The sequence below is a fragment of the Erinaceus europaeus genome, chromosome 2, assembly GCF_950295315.1.
Source record: "Erinaceus europaeus chromosome 2, mEriEur2.1, whole genome shotgun sequence".
NCBI lineage: Eukaryota > Metazoa > Chordata > Mammalia > Eulipotyphla > Erinaceidae > Erinaceus > Erinaceus europaeus.
Genome location: NC_080163.1, coordinates 33,174,215 through 33,195,509, shown reverse-complemented (window position 1 = coordinate 33,195,509; position 21,295 = coordinate 33,174,215). Strand labels below are relative to the sequence as shown.

Genomic DNA, 21,295 nt, shown 5'->3' with positions numbered 1-21,295 from the left:
GAACAGGAAGAGTTTTCAAAGTTTCTAAACTGATAAACTGAAAAGAGTATGTATATTATTGTGTTTTTTTTTTTTTCAAGATGTGTGAAGGTATCATCCAAACCTGTTGAAAATCAGTTTCCTGAAAGTAAACATTGTCACAATTCAGGTAATCATGGGCATCAGTTAACAATGAAAATGAACTAGCTAACACTAAAAAGCATGGAGAAAATATCCAGAGTTTTCCTTTCATATCAAATGCAATTTTATTTTGTAGAATGAAGAAAACAACAGTAGAGAGAAAATTTTATAAAAATCAGTGCATGATGATTTCATCTGATAAGAGGATTATGGTTGGGAAGAGTATGTGTGAGAAGTGCATTGCTTCTTGTTAAGTTAAAAACTAAATTGTGACTGAATCAGAAACAGAAAAGAAATTTTTAAGACTGGATTGTATATAAAAGGCCAGACTCGGGAGTCGGGCTGTAGCGCAGCGGGTTAAGCGCAGGTGGCGCAAAGCACATGAACCGGCATAAGGATCCCGGTTCGAACCCCGGCTCCCCACCTGCAGGGGGCTCGCTTCACAGGCGGTGAAGCAGGTCTGCAGGTGTCTATCTTTCTCTCCTCCTCTCTGTCTTCCCCTTCTCTCTCCATTTCTCTCTGTCCTATCCAACAACGACGACAACAACAATAATAACTACAACAATAAAAAAAACAACAAGGGCAACAAAAGGGAATAAATAAATAAAATAAAATACTAAAAAAAAAAAAAAAGGCCAGACTTGTGAGTCGGGCGGTAGCGCAGCGGTTTAAGTGCACGTGGTACAAAGTGCAAGGACCTGCTCCCAGATCCCGGTTCGAGCTCTCGGCTCCCAATCTGTAAGGTAGTCGCTTCACAAAGCAGGTGAAACAGGTCTGCAGGTATCTGTCTTTCTCTCCCCTCTCTATTTTCCCCTCATCTCTACATTTCTCTCTGTCCTGTACAACAATGACGACATCAATAACAACAACAATAACTACAACAACAATGGAAAACAAGGGCAACAAAAGGGAAAACAAATTTTAAAAAAATTAAAAAATAAAATAAAAAAATAAGAGTCCAGACTTATACTTTCCCACAGATATTAGTATTATTTAGTGTCATAAATTATGTTCACAGCTCAGTAAATTAGCATTAAAGAGAGAAATTAAAAATTGGAAGTGGCTAATAAGGACGTGACATACTGTTCAATGAATGACACAAGTGATATAACCTTAATAGTTATTGTTACAAAGAATTCACATATAGATTAATTAATATCTTGCAGCGCAGATTTCTGATATTGTTAGCCCAGTAAAACACTTTCCAAACATATACTTTCCTGAATTAATGGGATTTCCAGGGTGTTTATAACATTTTGGTGACAAATGTTTGATATAAGACATTCCATGGTGAAGTTAACTCTTTTAAAACTTTTTTTGTATTTATTTATTTATTTTCCTTTTTGTTGCCCTTATTTTTTGTTGTTGTAATTATTATTGTTGTTGTTACTGATGTTGTCATTGTTGGATAGGACTGAGAGAAATGGAGAGAGGAGGGGAAGACAGAGAGGAGGAGAGAAAGACACCTGCAGACCTGCTTCACCATCTGTGAAGTGACTCCCTTGCAGGTGGGGAGCCGGGGGCTCGAACTGGGATCCTTATGCTGGTCCTTGTGCTTTGCTGCCTCCAGACTCCCATGAAGTTAACTCTTTAAGGAGCCTAATAAAAGTTGGGGGGAGGGGGCAGGATAGAGCTCACCCAATAGGGCCTGTGCCTTACCATGCACAAGGCATTGGGTTCAAGCTCTGGAACTACATGGCAGCATCTTGGATGACACTAGAGGAGGTCCAGGGGTGGTGGAGCAGAGCTTTGGTGTTTCTCTCTCTCCTTTATCTTTCTTCCCACCCTGTCTGTTTTTTCTATCTAAAGTGATAGAAAGGAAAAAGAGTTAGTAGCTGAGAATGATGGTGCCACACATGTGTAAGGCTTCAGCATTGTATTTCAAATAATCTGTTTAGTTATAAAAATGACTTTAAAAAATGAGAACTACATTTACCACCAAATAACTTTTTTCCTTTAAAATATCAAGTAACTGAGTAGAAAAAACACATTTGGGGATGCAAATATTTAGGGGGAAAAAGTAAGTATAAAGTGCTCTAGAAATGGCTGGAGATGAAATGTAAAGTCCCTCAGGGGAAAATTATTATAATTAAAATTATTCAAATGCATGCATATAAGTTAAGCTCCCTAAACCATAAGCGAACTTCTAATTCTACCAAAACACAAACTGGAGATGAATTATATAAACTTTATTTTTAACAATAAGAACTTTCTAGCTATTTATTAGGGATATACCTTTAACACAGATGATTATATAACACTATAATCCTAATAATCAAGCTTAAAAACATTATCTTGTAAATTAAAGTACATAAAAGATATACTCTTACTGGTAAATTCCTTTCTCTTCTAATGGATCAAAATATCAAGAAATCTATGCTTACTTGCTCTTGATATTAAGCAAAAATGTCCTTGTAAGCCTGGTGCTCAACAGGACATGAAGGAGACTCAGACTATTTACCTTTGCTGAAAGTAGCAAAATAGCAAACAAAAAGAAAATCATAGAGAAATATGTAAACAAAAACAAAACATTTTTAAACATGCCACAAGCCAAATAATGTTTAAAAGCCATAGGCAGCCTCACAAACTGCCAGATTGTAGTTTAGCTAACTAGAAATCAGTAGTTAAGATCAACCAAAAGTGTGAATTTAACCAACAGATGCTAGTAAATTCTCTCAAGGATGAAAAGGATAAAATAATTTTTCAAAAACATGCTTAGTAACTATAAGGAATTTGAAGCATACATGTGTAAAGAACTATGAAATATGATTATTAGCATCTGCCATATGTCCTTGGGAATTGCATATTTCCATTTCCAGGTAAGAAAGGGAGAATCACAATTCTGACTCTCTAGTGATCTCAGAAACACAGAGAACCAGTCTGTCTCAGGCTCACCAGCAACCAAAGGTCTCTTTATTTGGAACAGATGAAGTCATTCCTGAGCCTTAAGTATAATCTAGGTGTAGATATTCTCTTGGAATAACAGGTTTGGCCTGTCATGATTGCATTGATTTATTGAGGATCTAATGAAAAGCAATGCCCATTGGAACACATTCGTAACTTATTTTATTAAAGAGAGAAGGGGGAAAATATGGATGGAGATGACAGCAGGAGAAAAAGAGAAAGGAGAGATCAACAGACAAGTCATATTGTTCCAGGGTAGCCAAACCTTTTCATGAAGATCCTATATTAAGGATTTTATATGAATCTTTTCATTGTGATAATCTCTATTTTCAATTGAATTAAAGTTTAAAGAAGCAACTTACAAAACAGTGCTCTTAATTCTGCAAGAATTTTTTATAATATTCATTTATTTATTTATTCCGTTTTGTTGCCCTTGTTTTATTGTTGTAGTTATTATTGTTATAGTTATCGGTGTCATCGTTGTTTGGTAGGACAGAGAGAAATGAAGAGAGGAGGAGAAGACAGAGAGGGGAAGAGAAAGATAGACACCTGCAGACCTGCTTCATCACTTGTGAAAAGACTCCCCTGCAGGTGGGGATCTATGGGCTCAAACCAGGATTCTTAAGCCAGTCCTTGTGCTTTGCACCAACTGTGTTTAACCCACTGTGCTTAACCTGACTCCCTCTGCAAGAATTTTTAATGGGAGAAAGGAAAATCCAGGGAAGTTCTAGATAAGGAAATTCAGAATTTTAAGATAAACGTATCACACTTATTTCTTTTGAAAGAACTATAGAAATAAATTATCAGTTTCATGTCTTGTTCTATAACAAGATAAAATCTTGTTAAAATAAATAAAATCTTACCTGTCCTAGTGAAACTGACCCAAACAGAAAATATTAAAACTCTCCCATATAAGGCAAGTAGTTGTATAGCTAGACATAATTAATCTAAAAATTCAAATTGAAATTTTCTAGTTTGATTTTTGTCCCAAATGACCTACTTAGGTATCTTGTGAAACACAGAACACGGAACACACCATAATAGCAAAACACTTAGATACAATTTAATTGTATTAATTTCTTTAATAAATGTATTGATGGAAACAGTTTAATATAGCCCTTAATAATGAAAATTTCATCATCCCTTTTAAATTATAAAAAAACAGGCTCCAACTTTATATTAAGATTAAAAATGAATGTCTCCCTTTAAATAAATGCTATGTAAATAGCTCCTTTAAAAAAATGAAAATCCAGGGAGTCGGGCTGTAGCGCAGCGGGTTAAGTGCAGGTGGCGCAAAGCACAAGGACCAGCATAAGGATTCCGGTTCCCCACCTGCAGGGGAGTCCCTTCACAGGCAGTGAAGCAGGTCTGCAGGTGTCTATCTTTCTCTCCTCCTCTCTGTCTTCCCCTCCTCTCTCCATTTCTCTCTGTCCTATCCAACAATGACAACAACAATAATAACACAACAATAAAACAACAAGGGCAACAAAAGGGAATAAATAAAATAAATATTAAAAAAAAATGAAAATCCAAAATAAAGCTTCTACAATTTTGTAGTAAAATGTAAACTAAGCATTTTAAAAGTTTTCCTTTAGAAAACAATATTTCTTTGCTGCTAGGAAAATGAAAAATTGCCTTCTTCATATATAATCTGTAGTCACAGACAAGTGTCAGGCTAAATACTGTGAAAGTAAATGAAAAATCTGTCACACCCTGTAAAGACTTGAAATCCCCTTGTTTACCTCTCCTTTAATAAGAATAAATGCCTAGACTATAAATAGTAAATCAAGTTTTAAGCATATACATTACCTGAGTATATTTTATTTTCCTGAAAATATGAATAGGTGGACAGCTATGTGAAGACTGTTATTTCATATTAAAGTTAATAAACACTTGAAGGGAGGGACAGTGAGACAAAAGGTTTGTTAAAATGGTGTATGTAGTCAGGTAATACAGTAAATATATTTATTTGAAAAAAATAGGCTTTGACTCATCCACACAAACTAAATATCTACAAAACAGTATCTTTATGCAAATATGTCACCTGAATGTGGTTTCTACTGAGTATTTTGTAACCTTCTAGTTAGTTTTATATTAAATAAACATTTTAAACATTTTAACTGTTTGTTCTAAATTACCTAATTTAAACTATGAAATTCAAACCTTTTTCTTGCTTACATTTTCATTCTAAAGGATAGTTGTGAGATAGTCTCACCAAAGGGAAAAAAACTGTTTTTGTTATCAAAAGGAATACAGTAAATATAAAATAATAATTTTATATTACCAGAGTACAAATTCCAAATAACAAGTAATAAATATTTTTTACTGTCTGCCATAAATATAAGAAATATTTTCCCAAAGTATAAAGAAGCAAAGCAGAAAAATGATTAAAAATTAACCAAAGTTGGATTAGACTTCTAAAAATAAAAGGAATGGATATTATTGAGGTATAATTACTTTATATATTTTTATAAAATATTTCCTTTTATCTAGAAACATAAAATTTAAAAAGAAATCAATGAATTAAGTCATAGTTACAAAGTATACACTGAGTAACCAAAATGTATCAAACCCTAACCACTGCAAACAAAGTTATGCTGAAAAGTACAACAAATTCCTTAAGTGTACAACAAATTCCTTTTTACCAAGATGATCTTCCAGGAACACTATGTCAAATAAAACTGTATTTACTTCAAAACCAATTTCTGAAGGAAAAAAATACCAGTCTACTCCATTAAGCTAACTTCAATAAAACAACAGTTTATGACTTACATTAAATAATGGTTGCTGTTTAGAAAGTGAAATAAGGGCAAACATAAGTAATTTTAGGAAAGCAGTCTAAATATTGAACACTTACTTACAGCTTTAGAACTATATATATATATATATATATATATAGAGAGAGAGAGAGAGAGAGAGAGAGACTCCAATTACATTTTTGTGAAAGAAGTCTATGGGTTTTCAGGACAGTCATGATGTATTTTTTTCTGTTTTCCTATGTAAAAATATGTCATGACTTTCCCAACAACCCAATATCATAATTGATACATTCTAAGTTAATTTTCCTGTGTTTAAAACATAACATGCTAAGTTTTTGCATGAAAACCTTGCAAGAAATTTCAGATTTTAACTATCTGAAAACACAGATGCTATTGCATACATAACCAAAACAACAGTAACAAACAAACAAACAAAAGGTACTAAAAGCTGCAACCAAGAGAATACTTTGGGCTAGAACTAGGAAATGCACATACAGGCATATAACTGCCAATAAAGCAAAGAAAAGGGAAATAGCCTCTTGAAAAACATATCTTATGCATGGACTACTGCTTAAAGTTAAAATAAAAAAAAATAATAAAAACCTCAGACATACCTCAGCTTTAGTAAGACATCTGTAACATCACCCTTGTGTCCGTAGCCAGCTGCTATTAACATTTCAAGCAAATTCAAAAATTCAGAAAGAAAGCACAACCTCACACTGTAAAACAACAAGTACCTATAATATGTGCACATTTTCATCACAGCTTGTCTTACCTCATAAGACCAGACACACTGAGTTCCACCAAAACGTCGAACACACCTTCCTACTTCCACGTCCTCATGAGTTGTGTACATTTCCCTGAGGCATTCACCAATATGTGGCACCATCCTCCTGAGAACCTCTCGACTGAAGATCATGCCAGGTCCTCCCATACAAAAGTTCTCCCCCGGCTCCAGCCCCAACTTTCCAAGTTCTTCGATATTGCCTAGGCCAGTTTGACCCAAGTAGAGTGGTTTGCTGCTATTCAGTGATCTAAGAAATTCTTCCAACTTATCACCTACAAAGAGAAAAGTAACAATTACTCCTTTTCTTGATTGCATAATAATAGATAATGTACATAATAAGGGATAGAATTCCCAATGTGTGTAAAGTTGTCCTTATACAACTTCAAAGAAGAAAACCATAGTCTATGATTTTCAAATAATAATTTAGTTTATTAAAGTTATAAAATTGTATCAACTTTATAGTCAAGGTTACTGAACAACATCAATAAGTAGCAATCTTTAGATTCGGGGATTAAAAGGTGAAATAATAAAGATAGGTTTCTAGCATGTTTAAAATAAATTACTCAGAAACCTAATACAAATTTGATTTGACAGACTATTGGTATCTGAAATTTTTTCCTTGTAGTTGATTTTTTATAGTGTTTAGTCCTTGATCAGTCTAAATTTTAGTTATATACAACTCAAAAGTTCTATATAGTCAAATGTGTCTTTAAATTAATTCTAGAAGTTTGAAAAGCACCCTTTCAGGAAAAAAAAAAAGCATTAATTAAAAGTTAAATAATAGAATTGGCTTACTTATAGCTTATATATTTATCAGGAAAAAGTTTTAAAATAAAAATCTGTAGCTATCACAATTCAAAGCATTTGATAATCTCCATCATGTTATGCTGGAATAAGTAGTCAACTTTATACTCTCAGCATCTTTACTATAATTTTTGATGAGGTGGCATCTGCAGTCATTGTCTTGATCCCATGCCATGCTCCTTGGATCTTAAGAATTTTCAGCTATAATTGGGTTTTTCATACAAATGCATTTCATCCTTAATAAAATGAAAAGAATGTGGCATTTTGATGCTCTTAAATACTGTTTCAAAGCATTAAAAGAAATGACAGAAGTAGATGTTATGCATTTTATAGAAACTGTTTGTAAAGTGTGCCAAAGTTCTGCCAGGAAGCCCTTGTGACTTTAATAAGACACAGAGAAAAAGGGAAATATGAGACACTAGGTCTGCCACATAGATGTCTATTAATTTTATATACTGTACCAATAATAGTACACTCATGAGGTTATTTATAATTCATTTCAATAGTCAATTATTCCTGTGCCAACCAGTCTTAAAATTTTTTTATCCTAATCCAAATCCAGAGAATTAACTCTGCTCACGTCTAATACCAAACAGAATAGTTTAATGATGTTTTGTAATTGTTTATTTATTGTTTGTTTGCCCTTGAGTCAGGAGAAAGGTACTACCTATATCAAGGCATAGGAATGACGTCACAGGTAGAGAGGTATAAACCAAGGAAGTAGCTGCCTTCCTTTAACCAAGGCACTAGGAAAAGAAGTACTGACAGATACCCTTTAGTACAGCCCTGCTCCGTTTCCAAAATGGGCTGAACTAGAAAGATTGAATTCAAAAAGTTCCCTCTACGGAGGTTAGAAATCTCTGGCTAGAGCTATATATATTTAGGGTATAACGCCGTGCTTCTTAAAAAAAAAAAAAAAAAAAAAAGTTTTCTCCAGCTTTGAGTGCGCCTGGTTTGGGAGAGGACTTTCAGCCTCTGCTTATCGCTGCAGCACGCACCAAGGATTGGATAGAATCCAAATTAATGAGTGCTAGGTACAGCTTGGAGCTCCCTGGGTCTGTATAATTCGCGGGCACTAACCCCTTCTGACCTACTGCCAGCTCCTGACAATACAGCTATTGCCCAAGGTTATATTAGGGTGTGCCCTGGGTGGTGGATGGCTTGGCGCTGCACCCGGAGTGGCTGCAAAGCGCTGTGCGCTCCCAGTGCTTGGCGGGTAGTACAAAAGGGAAAAGAACCCATTAGAAAGAGTCCGTGATAGTAAGGATGATTCCTCAATCTCCCCAGCTCCGAAAATTCGCTAGATTCAATAGAAACAAAAGGGTCGAGAAATACAGCAAGAATACTTGATTTCCAGAATGGCTCTCGCCAGCATTCTCAGTCTTGCCCTGCTCGACCACGCCCCTTTGGACCAGATGGGAAACTACCGCCATCCGTGGCTTTCAAGGCAGAGTGGAAATACCTTTGGTTTAACCCTAAAGTCCCTTTCCTTAGCACCCACCCCTCCCTCCCCCATGCATAGTAAAACGTAGGGAAATTACTGGGGAGAAAATGAAAACAGCAAAAGTGCAGAAAGTGAAATCAAGCCAAGCAGGTGTAAGGATTATCCAAACCACAAGGGAGAGAGCGAAGGAGCGAACTAGGGATGCTGGGCTGGTGCTAGGGGCGAGGACCTCGGACTGAGGATCCGCAGGACAAGTGCTAACAGACAAGCAGAAGGGCTGAGCAGGGGGGCGGGGTTGCTGAAGCTGGTGACTGAGAAAATGAATCGGGCAGGCAGGACAGCAGACGCTGGGAGGTCACCTTTGATGTAGACATCGTCGTCGGCTCGCATGAACCACTCAAATTTGTCCAGGTAGTGGTCGTGCATGTACTTGATCATCATGAAGGACTTTTTTTGGGGAGGGTAGGAGTCGTCCACCCCGGGCAGTGCGATGACAGGTAAGGGTGGTGGGGGCTGATCGAGCCCGGCGCCGGCTGACTGTTGGCTGGAGAAGAACTCCACGCGGCCCGGGATGAAGCGCGCCCAGGTCCGCTGCGCCGCCAGCGCACGGCTGCCCAGGTACTTCTGCGCTGTCATGACCCCCACATACAGAAAGTCCCGGGGTCTGGAGCTCGGGGTGGCAGCACCCCCGTCCCCGCTGCCATTGTGACTACTCCCGGGCCGGCCGCTTCTTCGCTGCCCAGCCGCGCCCCCGTCCTCTTCCTCGGTTTCCCGCTCTGCCACTGGGGCGCTGGGGAGTCCCGTGGCGCCTTCGGGCTCACGTCCTCGTAGCCTCTGCTGCAGCGGAGGTGGCTGCTGCCAGGGGCTGCTCCGAAAACTGCTTGCCCCGAGCGCAGGCTCTGGAAGCTGCGGCCCCTGGAGCACCACGCGCGCGGGGGGCGGCGACTGCTCCAGCCGTGGCTGGGGTTGAGGCTGGGGGAGCGGCTGCTGCACGCCGGCGCCGGGGCCAGCGGCCAAGCGGCCGTAATAGGAGCAGAGGCTGGAGCTGCGTCTCTTCCTCTCGCTCAGCTCGGCCACTCTGGGGGCGATGAGCCAGGACGCAGCGGTGAAGCCCAGCACCAGCCCCAAAGCCACGCTCATCCACGGGCGGCGCGAGCGCACGGCCATCGCGGCTTCCCCCCTCTGCGCCCACACTGGCAGAGCCGCTGCTGCGCTGCGCGGTTCCCGGGGCTCACAGGCTCCGCTTCCGCCTCCGCCTCCGCGCCCCCAACCCCGACCGCGGACCGCCGCCCGCCTCCAGCCGCCCGCCGCGGGCTCCGAATCGGTGCGCTCTGGGCGCCTAGCGCGCCACGGGTGCAGCCGCCGGCCGCGCGCTCCCGGCTCTGATCAGCGTTGGAGCTCAGAGCGAGGGCCGGGAGTGAAACTTCTCCCGTAGGCGGCGGCGAAGGCGGTGACAGGAGCCTCAGGATGAGGAGGAGGAGGAAGAAGAAGAGAAGGAGGAGGTGGAGCAGCGGCGGCGGCGGCAGCGCGTCCGCTCCCTAGCTGCCACCCTGTCACTGGCGCGCCTGGTCCCTCCCTCCTCGCTCCTTCCCCAGCCCCCGCCCTCGCTCCCCGCCTCCCGCCTCCCGCCTCCCGCCTCCCGCCTCCCGCCTCCAGCTCCCCCAGCCGCCGGGCTCGGGACAGGGCTGGAGGTGGAGCCTCCAACCCCGCAGCTACCAGCCCCGCGGGAAGCAACCCCCGCGGTACTTCCCTGTCCCCTCCACCACCACCCCGCCCTTGGGCGCCCGGGGTCTGCGCCCCGGGCCAGAGCCGGTCTCCTCTCCGGAAGGAAACGAGCCCTGTCGGGCCGCCTCCGGCTCTAAGCCAACGCCCGCCCGGAGTCCCTCCTCCTGGGCCGGTGCTCTTCGTCCCATTTCCCGTCCCGTCTCGTCCCGCCCCTCTGCCGGCCTCCAACTCCTGCGACCCAGGGCTCCCAGGCCCTCCTCCCGGCGCGGCCGCCACTCTGACCTCATCGGCGGAGCTCGGGTCCCCCAGCCCGGGGGCCAGAATCTGCCGCCCTCGGACCTCCCCACACCCGCAGCCCGCGCCGTCTGAGCCTGGCCCTTTCCCATTCTGCCCCGCCCAGGGCCACCCGCGCTCCGCTTGGCACCGTGTAGATCCTGTGCGCGTTTCTCTCACGGTTTTTAACTACTCTATGTCCTCTCTTTCTACAGCTCCTCTTGTTCAAAGCCCAGGAAATAAACTGTCCCGTGGTTCTAGCCCCTCACCTTCCAGCCTAATTAACTCTCCAACCCCATGTCTCTTCACCACCCCTTCCCAGTCCCACACTGAAGCACCCTTGTCACTTAATCTCTCCCGCTAAGAAAATCCCTGAAGGTTTGGAAATACAGCAGCTACCAGTGAGCAGGGGTTTGATCCCTAAAGAACTCAAAGATGAACCGGTTGGATAGGGGGCTGCTTTGCCTTTTCCAAGGCTTAAAGTTCAAGCCAGCCTTGCCCCCAGTGCATTGAAAGAATCTTCAACGCTGTGGTATCTCTATTTCTCGCTCTCTGATCTTCTGCTGGTTGTTTTATTTAGGATTAAGAACCACGAACTATTATTGCTCCTAACCTTGGTAGGAGATTGACTCAGTAGGACTCAGAAATGATGGGGAAATAAATTATTGGGTCAATTCTCATAACATACAAACTAAGACGATCCCTTCCTATAAGTGACCTTAATCAAAATAGAAATAAAATGGTTTTCTTACCTGCAGAAAAAAAAAATTTTTTTTCCCTAAAGCAAAAGCAATGGCAGGAAATGTTCTCTCTCTCCAGCTAGGGAGGGGAAATCTCCAGCAATAAAAACTTTAAAAAAAAAAAAAAAGGTCAAAATCACCGAAATTTACATTGTGAAATAATTATCTGAAGATATTTGGCATTTTAAAGAAAAGGACATTTAAAAACTTTCTCTCTAGAAGTTTTAATTCTAAGTATGTTCCGATGTGCGTTTGGCATTCCAAACCCTGTCTTCCTCTTCAGGTTTCAGCCTGCTGTTTTGTACATCAAATGGCAAAGGATGGTATTGAATGGCATTGGAAATAGGGCTGATCCAGCAAGGTGCTGGCAGCCTCCCTGGAACAGCAGGCCTGGCCAGAGCCCTTGGAGAAGTGGTTCTTTCCACATCAGTCACTGACTGTGCATGAGTATGTCTGACTATAAGTTTTATCTTCTGGACAATGAAGCTCCTTTTCCATATGTAAATGGAAAAAACTTTTTCTTTACCCAAAAACTTTTTGACATACAAATTATTTAACTCTCAAAATTTTAGTTAGAATACAAAATTAGTCAAGCAATATATATGTATATATATTCTCCCCAAGGACACTTTAAACATTCTAGGATACGGATGTACAATAGAACGCTCTCTTCTTTTTAAATTTAATTAATTTAGTTGATAGAGATAGGCAGAAGAAGAGAGGGGAGGAAAAGGTAGAGAGGGAGAGAGACAGAAAGTCATCTGCAACACTGTTTCACCACTTGCAAAGTTTCCCCACTGCTGGAGGGGACCCAGGCTTGAAACAGGGTCCTTGCACATTGTAGCATGTGCACTCAACCAGATGTGCCACTGCTTGACCCCAATAGAACTCTCTTTGTAATGGCATTTTCGCCCCAAACTGTGCTGTTCAATAAGGCAATTGCTAGCTATGTATAGTTGTTGAGTGCATGAAATATAGCTGATATGACTGAGAAAATAAAAGTTCAATTTATTTTTTTTTTCAACAAGGGGCTCACACATGTGGGACTCAACCACTCCTGTTACTCCACTCCCTTTGAAATTCCAATGGAAAAAGGCAGCACAGGAGAAAGAGACACCAAAGCCACTCTTCTATTCATGGAAATTCCTTTTGGTGCCATATATCATGATCCTAGGTAGTATAAGAGGCTCAGATAAGGATCCTCACACATGGTAAAGTGTGCTTTTTCTCCAAGTGTGCTATCTCCTGGCCACTTGTTTAATTATAACATGAGAGAAAGAGAAAGACTTAAGAGAGAGAGAAAGAGTCACTGTGGCTTATGCTGTGCCAGATTGTCAAACATAGAACCTTATGCTTTTAAGTCTAAGTCTTCCACCACTATGCCATCTTGTAGGCCAGCTTATCTTAACTTATATTAACTTTAAACTATCACATGTGGCTACAGGCTGTCATATTGGACAGAACATTTTCAGAGGAAATCCATAACATAAGGTGTGAATTCAGGGCAGAGGAGATAGTATAATGGTTATTCAAAGAGAGGAGTCAAGGGGAAAATTTGGAGACATTGAAATAAAATTAAAAAAAAATATTTAAGTGCTATTCCATCCTGTCTAAAAGACCATTGGAAAATTTTTTTCAAAAGTGGCTGATTATAAAATGTCTCCATAAACACATTTCTGTCAGGGATATAAAGATATTAAGTGTAAGGGTTATCACAGTATCTGGTTCAGTGCAGGAACTGAGGAAGCATTAGTTTTTATTTTCTAGCCCCTCCCTCCTTTTTTAAAAAATATGTATTTATTCCCTGTTGTTGCACTTGTTGCTTTATTGTTGTAGTTATTATTGTTGTTTTTTTTATCTCATAGTCATTGTTGGATAGGACAGAGAGAAATGGAGAGAGGAGGGGAAGACAGAGAAAGGGGAGAGATAGACACCTGCTGACTACAACAACAACACTGCTTCACTGCCTATGATGCGACTCCCCTGCAGGTAGGGAGCCAAGGCCCCTCCGTTCTTGGTAAAATCTCTTAGATATTACCTTATACATAGAATAGTTCCTCCTATTGCTTAAATAACAAATCTTTAATATCTGCTATGATCTAGACACTATTCTAAAAGTAAACAAACCAAAATGTTTGCATTCAAGAAAGTGAGGAAACTAACCCTGAGGACATCTGAGGGTAGATTCTTCAGGAAGAGGGAATCACTAACCCAGAGACTTGAGACAAATAGAACATATTGAGGAACAACAAAGTGACCATTGTGGGTTGGAAATATGAGGAACTATTTATTTATTTGCTACTTCCCAAGTCCATGAAGTAATTTTCACATCCTCACTTTAATTTTGAAAATATATGATTTTTAGGGTAAGTAATTTTCTGGTAAGACTCCACCAAGGACTAAGTCTTTTTTATTATTATTAAATTAATAAAGTACTATGTTCTAGGAAGATTTTCCAATTACATTTGGATAGGGGTGCTTCAAGAAATAAATTTTAGGTACTCTGCCTTTAGAGAAAAATAAATATAAGTACATAATATGTGTATATTCAGGTGGGTGTGTATAGTATACTGAGAGAAGCAATACTGAAATACAAATGATACTAATATTATTAAATAAAAATGTCTTGTCCCTGGGAGTCGGGCTGTAGCACAGCGGGTTAAGCGCAGGTGGCGCAAAGCACAAGGACCGGTATAAGGATCCCGGTTCGAACCCCGGCTCCCCAACTGCAGGGGAGTCGCTTCACAGGCGGTGAAGCAGGTCTGCAGGTGTCTATCTTTCTCTCCTCCTCTCTGTCTTCCCCTCCTCTCTCCATTTCTCTCTGTCCTAGCCAACAACAACAACAACAATAATAACTACAACAATAAAACAACAAGGGCAACAAAAGGGAATAAATAAATAAAATAAATATTTTAAAAAATGTCTTGTTCCTATTTTAAACAAGAATATGTCAATAAATATACTTGTGAACTGCTAATAAGATCTCTATGAAACATCTGAGTAGTATATTTTGTGAAAAACAATAACCTCCAAAGCCTAAAACTATTAACAGTTTCCAGGAGGGAAAGTTCAAAAATGTATTTCTGTACTCCATAAATCATTTAATATTTTCAAGCTTGAATACAGTATCAAATGGATATTTATCACATTATCTGAGATGAAACTATTAGAACATAAAGAATAATTTGGTTCTGTATTGAAAGCAGAGTTCTTTTAGGGTTGTGTCTCTTTCAAAGTGTTTTTATCTGTAGCTTTGAACGAGTTATGTAGTCCTGAGATGACATGCTTCCTGTCAGGGTAACAGGAAAGGTCAGGGCAGTCTATGTATATTGCCTTCTATTCATCTGTGATGTGAAATCTGTTCTTTCTCAACTGAAGAATCGAACCACTTGAATTTCAAAGTCATGGAAAGCTTTAGAAGAACAGCAGTGGTAAACCATTCTATGGGGCTGTGAAATGATGACCTGAGGAGTTGCCTGGGATATCTTTTGATGCAAACTTGAAACATGCTAGATTTTACTTTTAAAAAAGTTGTACTAGAAAAAATAAAAAGTGCATTTGGGGTGACATTAATATCAACCACAGCTACCTCAAAACTAACCACAGTAGGGCACACTGTTCTGAAGGTAAAATATTGAATGTTTATTTGTTTGGAAGGAATTGTTAACACTTTAAAACACGGGGTGGAGGGTGGAGTGTAAGTTTAAAAAGTGAGTTTGCCATAATGGCAGAGGACCTAGTGGGGAATTGTTAGTGGAAAACTAAGAAATGTCATGCATGTACAAACTATCTATAAAACATTAATCCCCCAATAAAGAGGAGAAGAAGGGAGCTGTCATACTTTGAGCATTATGAAAATTAAGGACATGTATTCAAATAAACAGTTCAGCATATGCTTCTGTTACAAAGTGTAATTAAATTTAGGCTAATACTGATGTTTCTAATAAGTATTTTACTGTGATTTTCCTAATGTTATCATTTTTTTCTTGACAGATGAAGGCTAGGTTGATTTCATTTGTGTGAAGCAACTGTGGCATCTAGTGGTTAATAATCATAATGTGATTCAATTTATTTCTAAGTGATAGTATGTTTTGTAGAATATTTTTATATTGCCTAGGAAAATTATAAACATAGAGGTAGAAATGAATAACTGGTATTGTAGTTTTATTTTCCTTAATCATCAGCACACAAGACCATGATAAAAGTTCAAGTATTGGAGACCAGGCGGTGGCACACCTGGTTAAGCAGTCACGTTACAGTGCACAGGGAGCAGGGTTCAAGCCCCTGGTCCCCACCTGCAGGGGAAGGGTTCACAAGTGTTGAAGTAGGGCTGCAGGTGTCTATCTGTCTCTCCCCCTTTCAATCTCCCCCTTCCCTCTCCATTTCTCTCTGTCTCTATCCAATAATAAATAAATAATTATTTTTAAAAAGGTTAAAGTATTGAAATATGAGAAGGTAACTAGTAAAAGGAAATATAAAAATTATGTATATTTTAAAACCTAGTACTAATCTATATTTGGTTATGATGAAAAGTGACCATTTTTTATTTTAATAACTAAATATTTGATTATTTTAAGAAGTTATTAGTTCCCTTTTTAGGAATGATGATGATGTAGTGGCTGCTTTTTTTTTTTCATTTAATAAAAGGGCCCTTTTCCAGAAGTATATACTGAAATGTCTGCAGATGGTATTAGATGCTGGCTTGAATTTAAATTCTGTGGGATGGGGAGTGTTACTAAGAAAATGATTATGTGGGGGCTGGTTGACAAGATACTGATGACTACTCTCGCTGATTACTTATCTATGTGCAAATCTGAAATTATTTGGGATGAAAAAAATTAAAGAAAATAGTCTGTTTGTTTAAAATCAGCACACAGAGTTACTGTAAGTAGGTGGCTTACCCTGTGGACCCGACAGTTACTGTGTGTGCACAGGACAGGTTTGAGCCTTAAGCTACCACATGAGAGCACCTACAGGGAAGAAGCTTCATGGGTGATGGAAAGGTACCGTAGTATCTCTCCCTCTTTCTTTGTCTCTCTATATCTCTCTATTTTCTTCTTTTTTTAATTTTTACTTATAAAAAGGAAACACTGGAACAACTGTGTGGAACAACTCCACACAGTTCCCACCATCAGAACTCCATATCCCATCCTCCTCCCCTGACAGATTTCTTATTCTTTAACCCTCTGGGACCCAAGGTCATTGTGGGATGCAGAAGGTGAAAGGTCTGACCCAAGGTCATTATAGGGTGCAGAAGGTGGAAGGTCTGGCTTCTGTAATTGCTTCCCAGCTGAACATGGGCATTGACAGGTCAATCCATACTCCCAGCCTGTCTCTCTCTTTCCCCACTGGGGCAGGACTCTAGGGAAGCAGGGCTCCAGGACACACTGGTGGAGTTGTCTGCCCAGGGAAATCAAGTTGGCATCATGATAGCATCTGGAACCTGGTGGATGTAACAAGAGTTAACATAAAGAGTCAAACACATTGTGGACTAATCATGAACCTAAAGGTTGGAATAGTGCAGATGAAGATTTGGGATCTCCATTTTGAAGATAGCTAGTAGGCCTATTTTAGTTATATTCCAAAGGGCCCATGACTATACTAGTTTTTTCCTGAGACTGACATCTGATATGCAGGTGGACTCAAGTTATTGTCTGGGGAGATGATGTTATGGCTGGAAAAGGGGCTAGAAAGCTGCATCAGGGAATAAAGTACCTCCCAAATATGGGAAAGGTATATAAATATTGTTGACTATAGACCCCATCAATTTTATCTGGGGCCCATATTCAGCTTAGAAGCCTATGTAACCTCTGCATCCCCATAGATCTCTCTATTTTCTTTCTTTCTTTTTTTTAATCGTAAAAAGGAAACATTGACAAAACCATAGGATAAAAGGGGTACAACCCCACACAGTTCCCACCATCAGAACTCCATATCTGGCTTCTGTAATTGCTTCCCTGCTGAACTTGGGTGTTGACAGGTCTATCCATATTCCCAGCCTGTCTGTCTCTTTCCCTAGTGGGGCAAGGCTTTGGGGAAGTGGGGCTCCAGGACACATTGGTGGGGTTTGTCCAGGGAAGTCTGGTTGGCATCCTGCTAGCATCTGGAACCTGGTGGCTGAAAAGAGTTAACATATAAAGCCAAACAAATTGTTGACTAATCATGAACCTAAAGGCTGGAATAGTGCAGATAAAGAGTTGGGGGCAGGTCTCCATTTTGTAGATCTCACTATTTTCTAACTTCTATCTAGAAGAAAGGAAAATGACCATAGACCTCTCTATTTTCTAACTTCTACTTAGAAGAAAGGAAAATGACCACTGGGAATGGTGGAGTCATGCGGACAGCAAGTCCAGGTACTAATCCTGGTGGCATGAGAGAGCTAGAGAGAACCAAATCACTATCATCTTTTATTTCCTGATATTTACCTGACCAGAAATGATTGCCCAACCCATCAATACATTTTGGGAAGAAAAATGAGCTACCTGCTGCTAGTTATGACATAGTCAAAAGATGACTATGGAAATTAATGATTCCCCTTCCATTCTCCCTGGAATTCAGTGACATTTAGACATTAGAACAAATACCCAATCATGTTTTTTTATTAAAAGGACTATTTATAACCAGAGGAATTTTCCTTTCCTTAATTTTTTAAAACTTTATTTTTATTATCTTTATTTATTGGGTAGAGACAGCCAGAAATCAAGAGGAAGGGTAAGCTAGAGAGGAAGAGAGACAGAGAGAGACCTGTAGCCTGCTTCACCTCTTGCAAAGCTTTCCCCCTGCAGGTGGGGATCAGAAGCGTGAACCTGGGTTCTTATGGACTGTAACATGAGCACTTAACCAGGTATACCACCACCTGGTCTCACATTCACAATTTTATGACTTCTGGGATGATGGTTTTAGATTTGCATTTATTCTGGGAATTCAGTAGCTTGGTTTTTGTTTCTTTGTTTTTGCATTTGCTATTTTTGGAAACACATGACAAGAATAAATTTTTGAGGTAAACAAAAATATAAGTAATTCTAATATTCATGAAGTTAATTTGTATCTAGTAAGAATTTAGAGCGTTAACAAATTAGAGGTTTTTTAAAAAATATATGTTTTATTTATTCCCTTTTGTTGCCCTTGTTTTTTTTTTTTTATATTGCTGTCATTATTGTTGGATAAGACAGAAAGAAATGGAGAGAGGAGGGGAAGACAGAGGGGGGAGAGAAAGACAGGCATCTTCAGATCTGCTTCACAGCCTGTGAAGCGACTCCCCTGCAGGTGGGGAGTCAGGGGCTCAACCAGGTTCCTTATGCTGGTCCTTGTGCTTTGTACTGCCTGTGCTTAATCCTCTGCACTACGCCTGACTCCCAGGTTTGTTTTTTTTTAATTCTACAAACTATTAACTGTACCATTCAATGGCACCTATAATTTTCTGTTATAGCACCATATAAGAACATCTCAGTACTGTCATCCCAGAGTTAAAGAATTATATTGGTTGTGGTAAAACTCATGACATATTTCTGTGTCTGCCATTTTGGATAACCCATAAAATTTAGTAAGGATAGAAGATAACATCACCAATAAATTTGATGGTGTAATCATTTGTCTTTTTAGAGTCAACTGGAGCTCTTGGAATAGACAGAATACTAAATTGAAATAAAGTCGTGTGGACTCATTTAAAAGGTAATGTAGCAGGAATTTGCAAATGATAACTATTTAGAAATTGTTATGAGAATATTGTCTTAGATGCAAAAATGAGTTTGTGGATGGAAGAGAATGATGATGTTTTCTCTCCTTAGTCTCCTGTGTCCTTAGCTCTGAATTTTCACTGGGCAAAGAGAGACTGGAAGAATAACCTCAGGAGAGGAATAAGAATAAGTGTTAGCATCTGAATTAAGTGATTTCTCAGAAGCATTTTCTACTTTCATCTCCCAACTGTGCACAAAGAGGTTCAAAAGGAGGTATGGCTGAGGCACACCCTAGAAATAAGTGAAGGGTGGAGCACTGAATTCTTAAGACTTTTGCTAGAGTTCTGCTTGCCACACTCACACCCTCCATTCTACACCACACTTCTGTTTTTCCAGACTTCACTTGCCATGTCTACCTTTACAAAAAGCCAACAGGAATAACAACAGCACCATCTGAATCAGATTAAATTTAAATTTAGATTTTACTTCTAGCAGCACAACATTGAGACACTATGACTTGATATAGCCACCAAGATCAGATCAGACTCTCTAAAAACTTTGGTACCAGGGTCAGTATTTCTCAAAGTGATTGTGCATTATTATTAAAAGAAAACTGAAATTGTACTGCATTAAAATCACTGAGGATAGAGGAATAGAAATCTGCATTAAAACAAACCACCTAAGGGATTCTTAAACATACTAAAATTTGTAATGTATTTTATAATTTTACTTGATAATTTAGTTAATTTGAAGCCCTAAGAAAGCACATTAAATTAAACAAATTCATACAAAAGGCAAACTATTATATCTTTTAACTGACATTTACCACCTGAAAACAGATGGATTGATAACGAAAATTCTAATGTGTCTAGCCCAGAGTGTTAGAACCTGCATTCATTTGTCATTTGCAGATTGAATATATGGCTACTTCTCTATATCCTTGTTTTTATTCCCTAAGAATACTTTGAGATAAGAATCTGTCACCAAGTAGTTTATCTGAAAAGTGAGCCAAACAACTACCGATAGTAGGGCAATGATATGACAAGGAGAAGGTAAAGGGAGAAAGGAAATCAAATAAAGAGTGAATTCTGAAGTCACTGGAAGTAGCCTGGAAAATTCTGGTTGTCACTGTAGCCTGAGGGCCTTGGATTTATCCCACTGGGAGAGCAAAGAAGTTGCGTGTATTTTTATATCCATTTTTTAAAATCATTGGCTAATGGCTGCTTCCAAGAGATGCTAATCAATTTTCCTTCTGTGCAGTCACAAAGGAAAAAAAAAAAAAAAAAAAAACTTCGGCAAGTCATTAATAAGGCTATAGCTGGACTGGCAAGAAAAATATGTGGGTAGCACTTTGGCAGTTCTAACCCATAAGTTGAAAGTGATATTTACTCTACAGACCAGACTTCTGAATATTATATATTATTTTCAAAACAGACCATAAGAATAAGTAATTCTTTACATATTAGATACTGTTTTCTTTCTTTCCTCTTTTAATCAGAGGAATGCTCAACTCTTACATGATTGATGATTGTAGACTTGAACCTAAGACCTTGAAACCTCAGGCATGGAAATTGTTCACATAACCACTATGAAATCTTCCTATCCCTAGTTAATTTTTTTTAAAGAAACTTCTTTTAAAATTTGTATTTATTAAGCAAAATCTTAAATGATTGCATACGAGATCTTAAACAATATTGATAAGGGTTTATATTTAACATAAACACTCTTCCAATGGAGCTACTGGGTTTTGTGATGATTTTTTTTTTGTTACCATGTTGAATTACCATGATTATTGACAGACCACTGGTCATATGCTGTGTCACAGTTGTAGAATTCCCTATGAATTTTTTAATGTAGTGTCATGCAATGAACCCAGGGTCTTGCATATGTGCAACATTACCTCAGTTTTTATTCTGTATCCTTTGAGAGAAGCAGGAAAAGAGAGGAGAGGGATACCACAGGACTGCTGGCTTGATTTTAAAGCATGTCATAGGCATCCTTTACTCATATATATTTAATGTGTATATCTAAAATATAAAAACTTTTAAAGGACTTCCAGAGGC

General features: G+C 39.4%; 1 protein-coding gene across 1 annotated transcript in view; it reads right to left on the bottom strand.

The window, feature by feature from the left end:
* Positions 1–10,544, bottom strand: part of CHSY3 (chondroitin sulfate synthase 3) — a 313,025-nt gene extending 302,481 nt beyond the window's left edge. The window contains exons 1-2 of the mRNA XM_007527899.3: positions 9,178–10,544; positions 6,559–6,842 (exon numbers count right to left, since the gene is read on the bottom strand). Of these exons, the coding sequence (XP_007527961.1) occupies positions 6,559–6,842; positions 9,178–9,985 (1,092 nt within the window). The 5' untranslated portion in view covers positions 9,986–10,544. The remainder of the gene's footprint in view (positions 1–6,558; positions 6,843–9,177) is intronic.
* Positions 10,545–21,295: the final 10,751 nt, after the last annotated feature.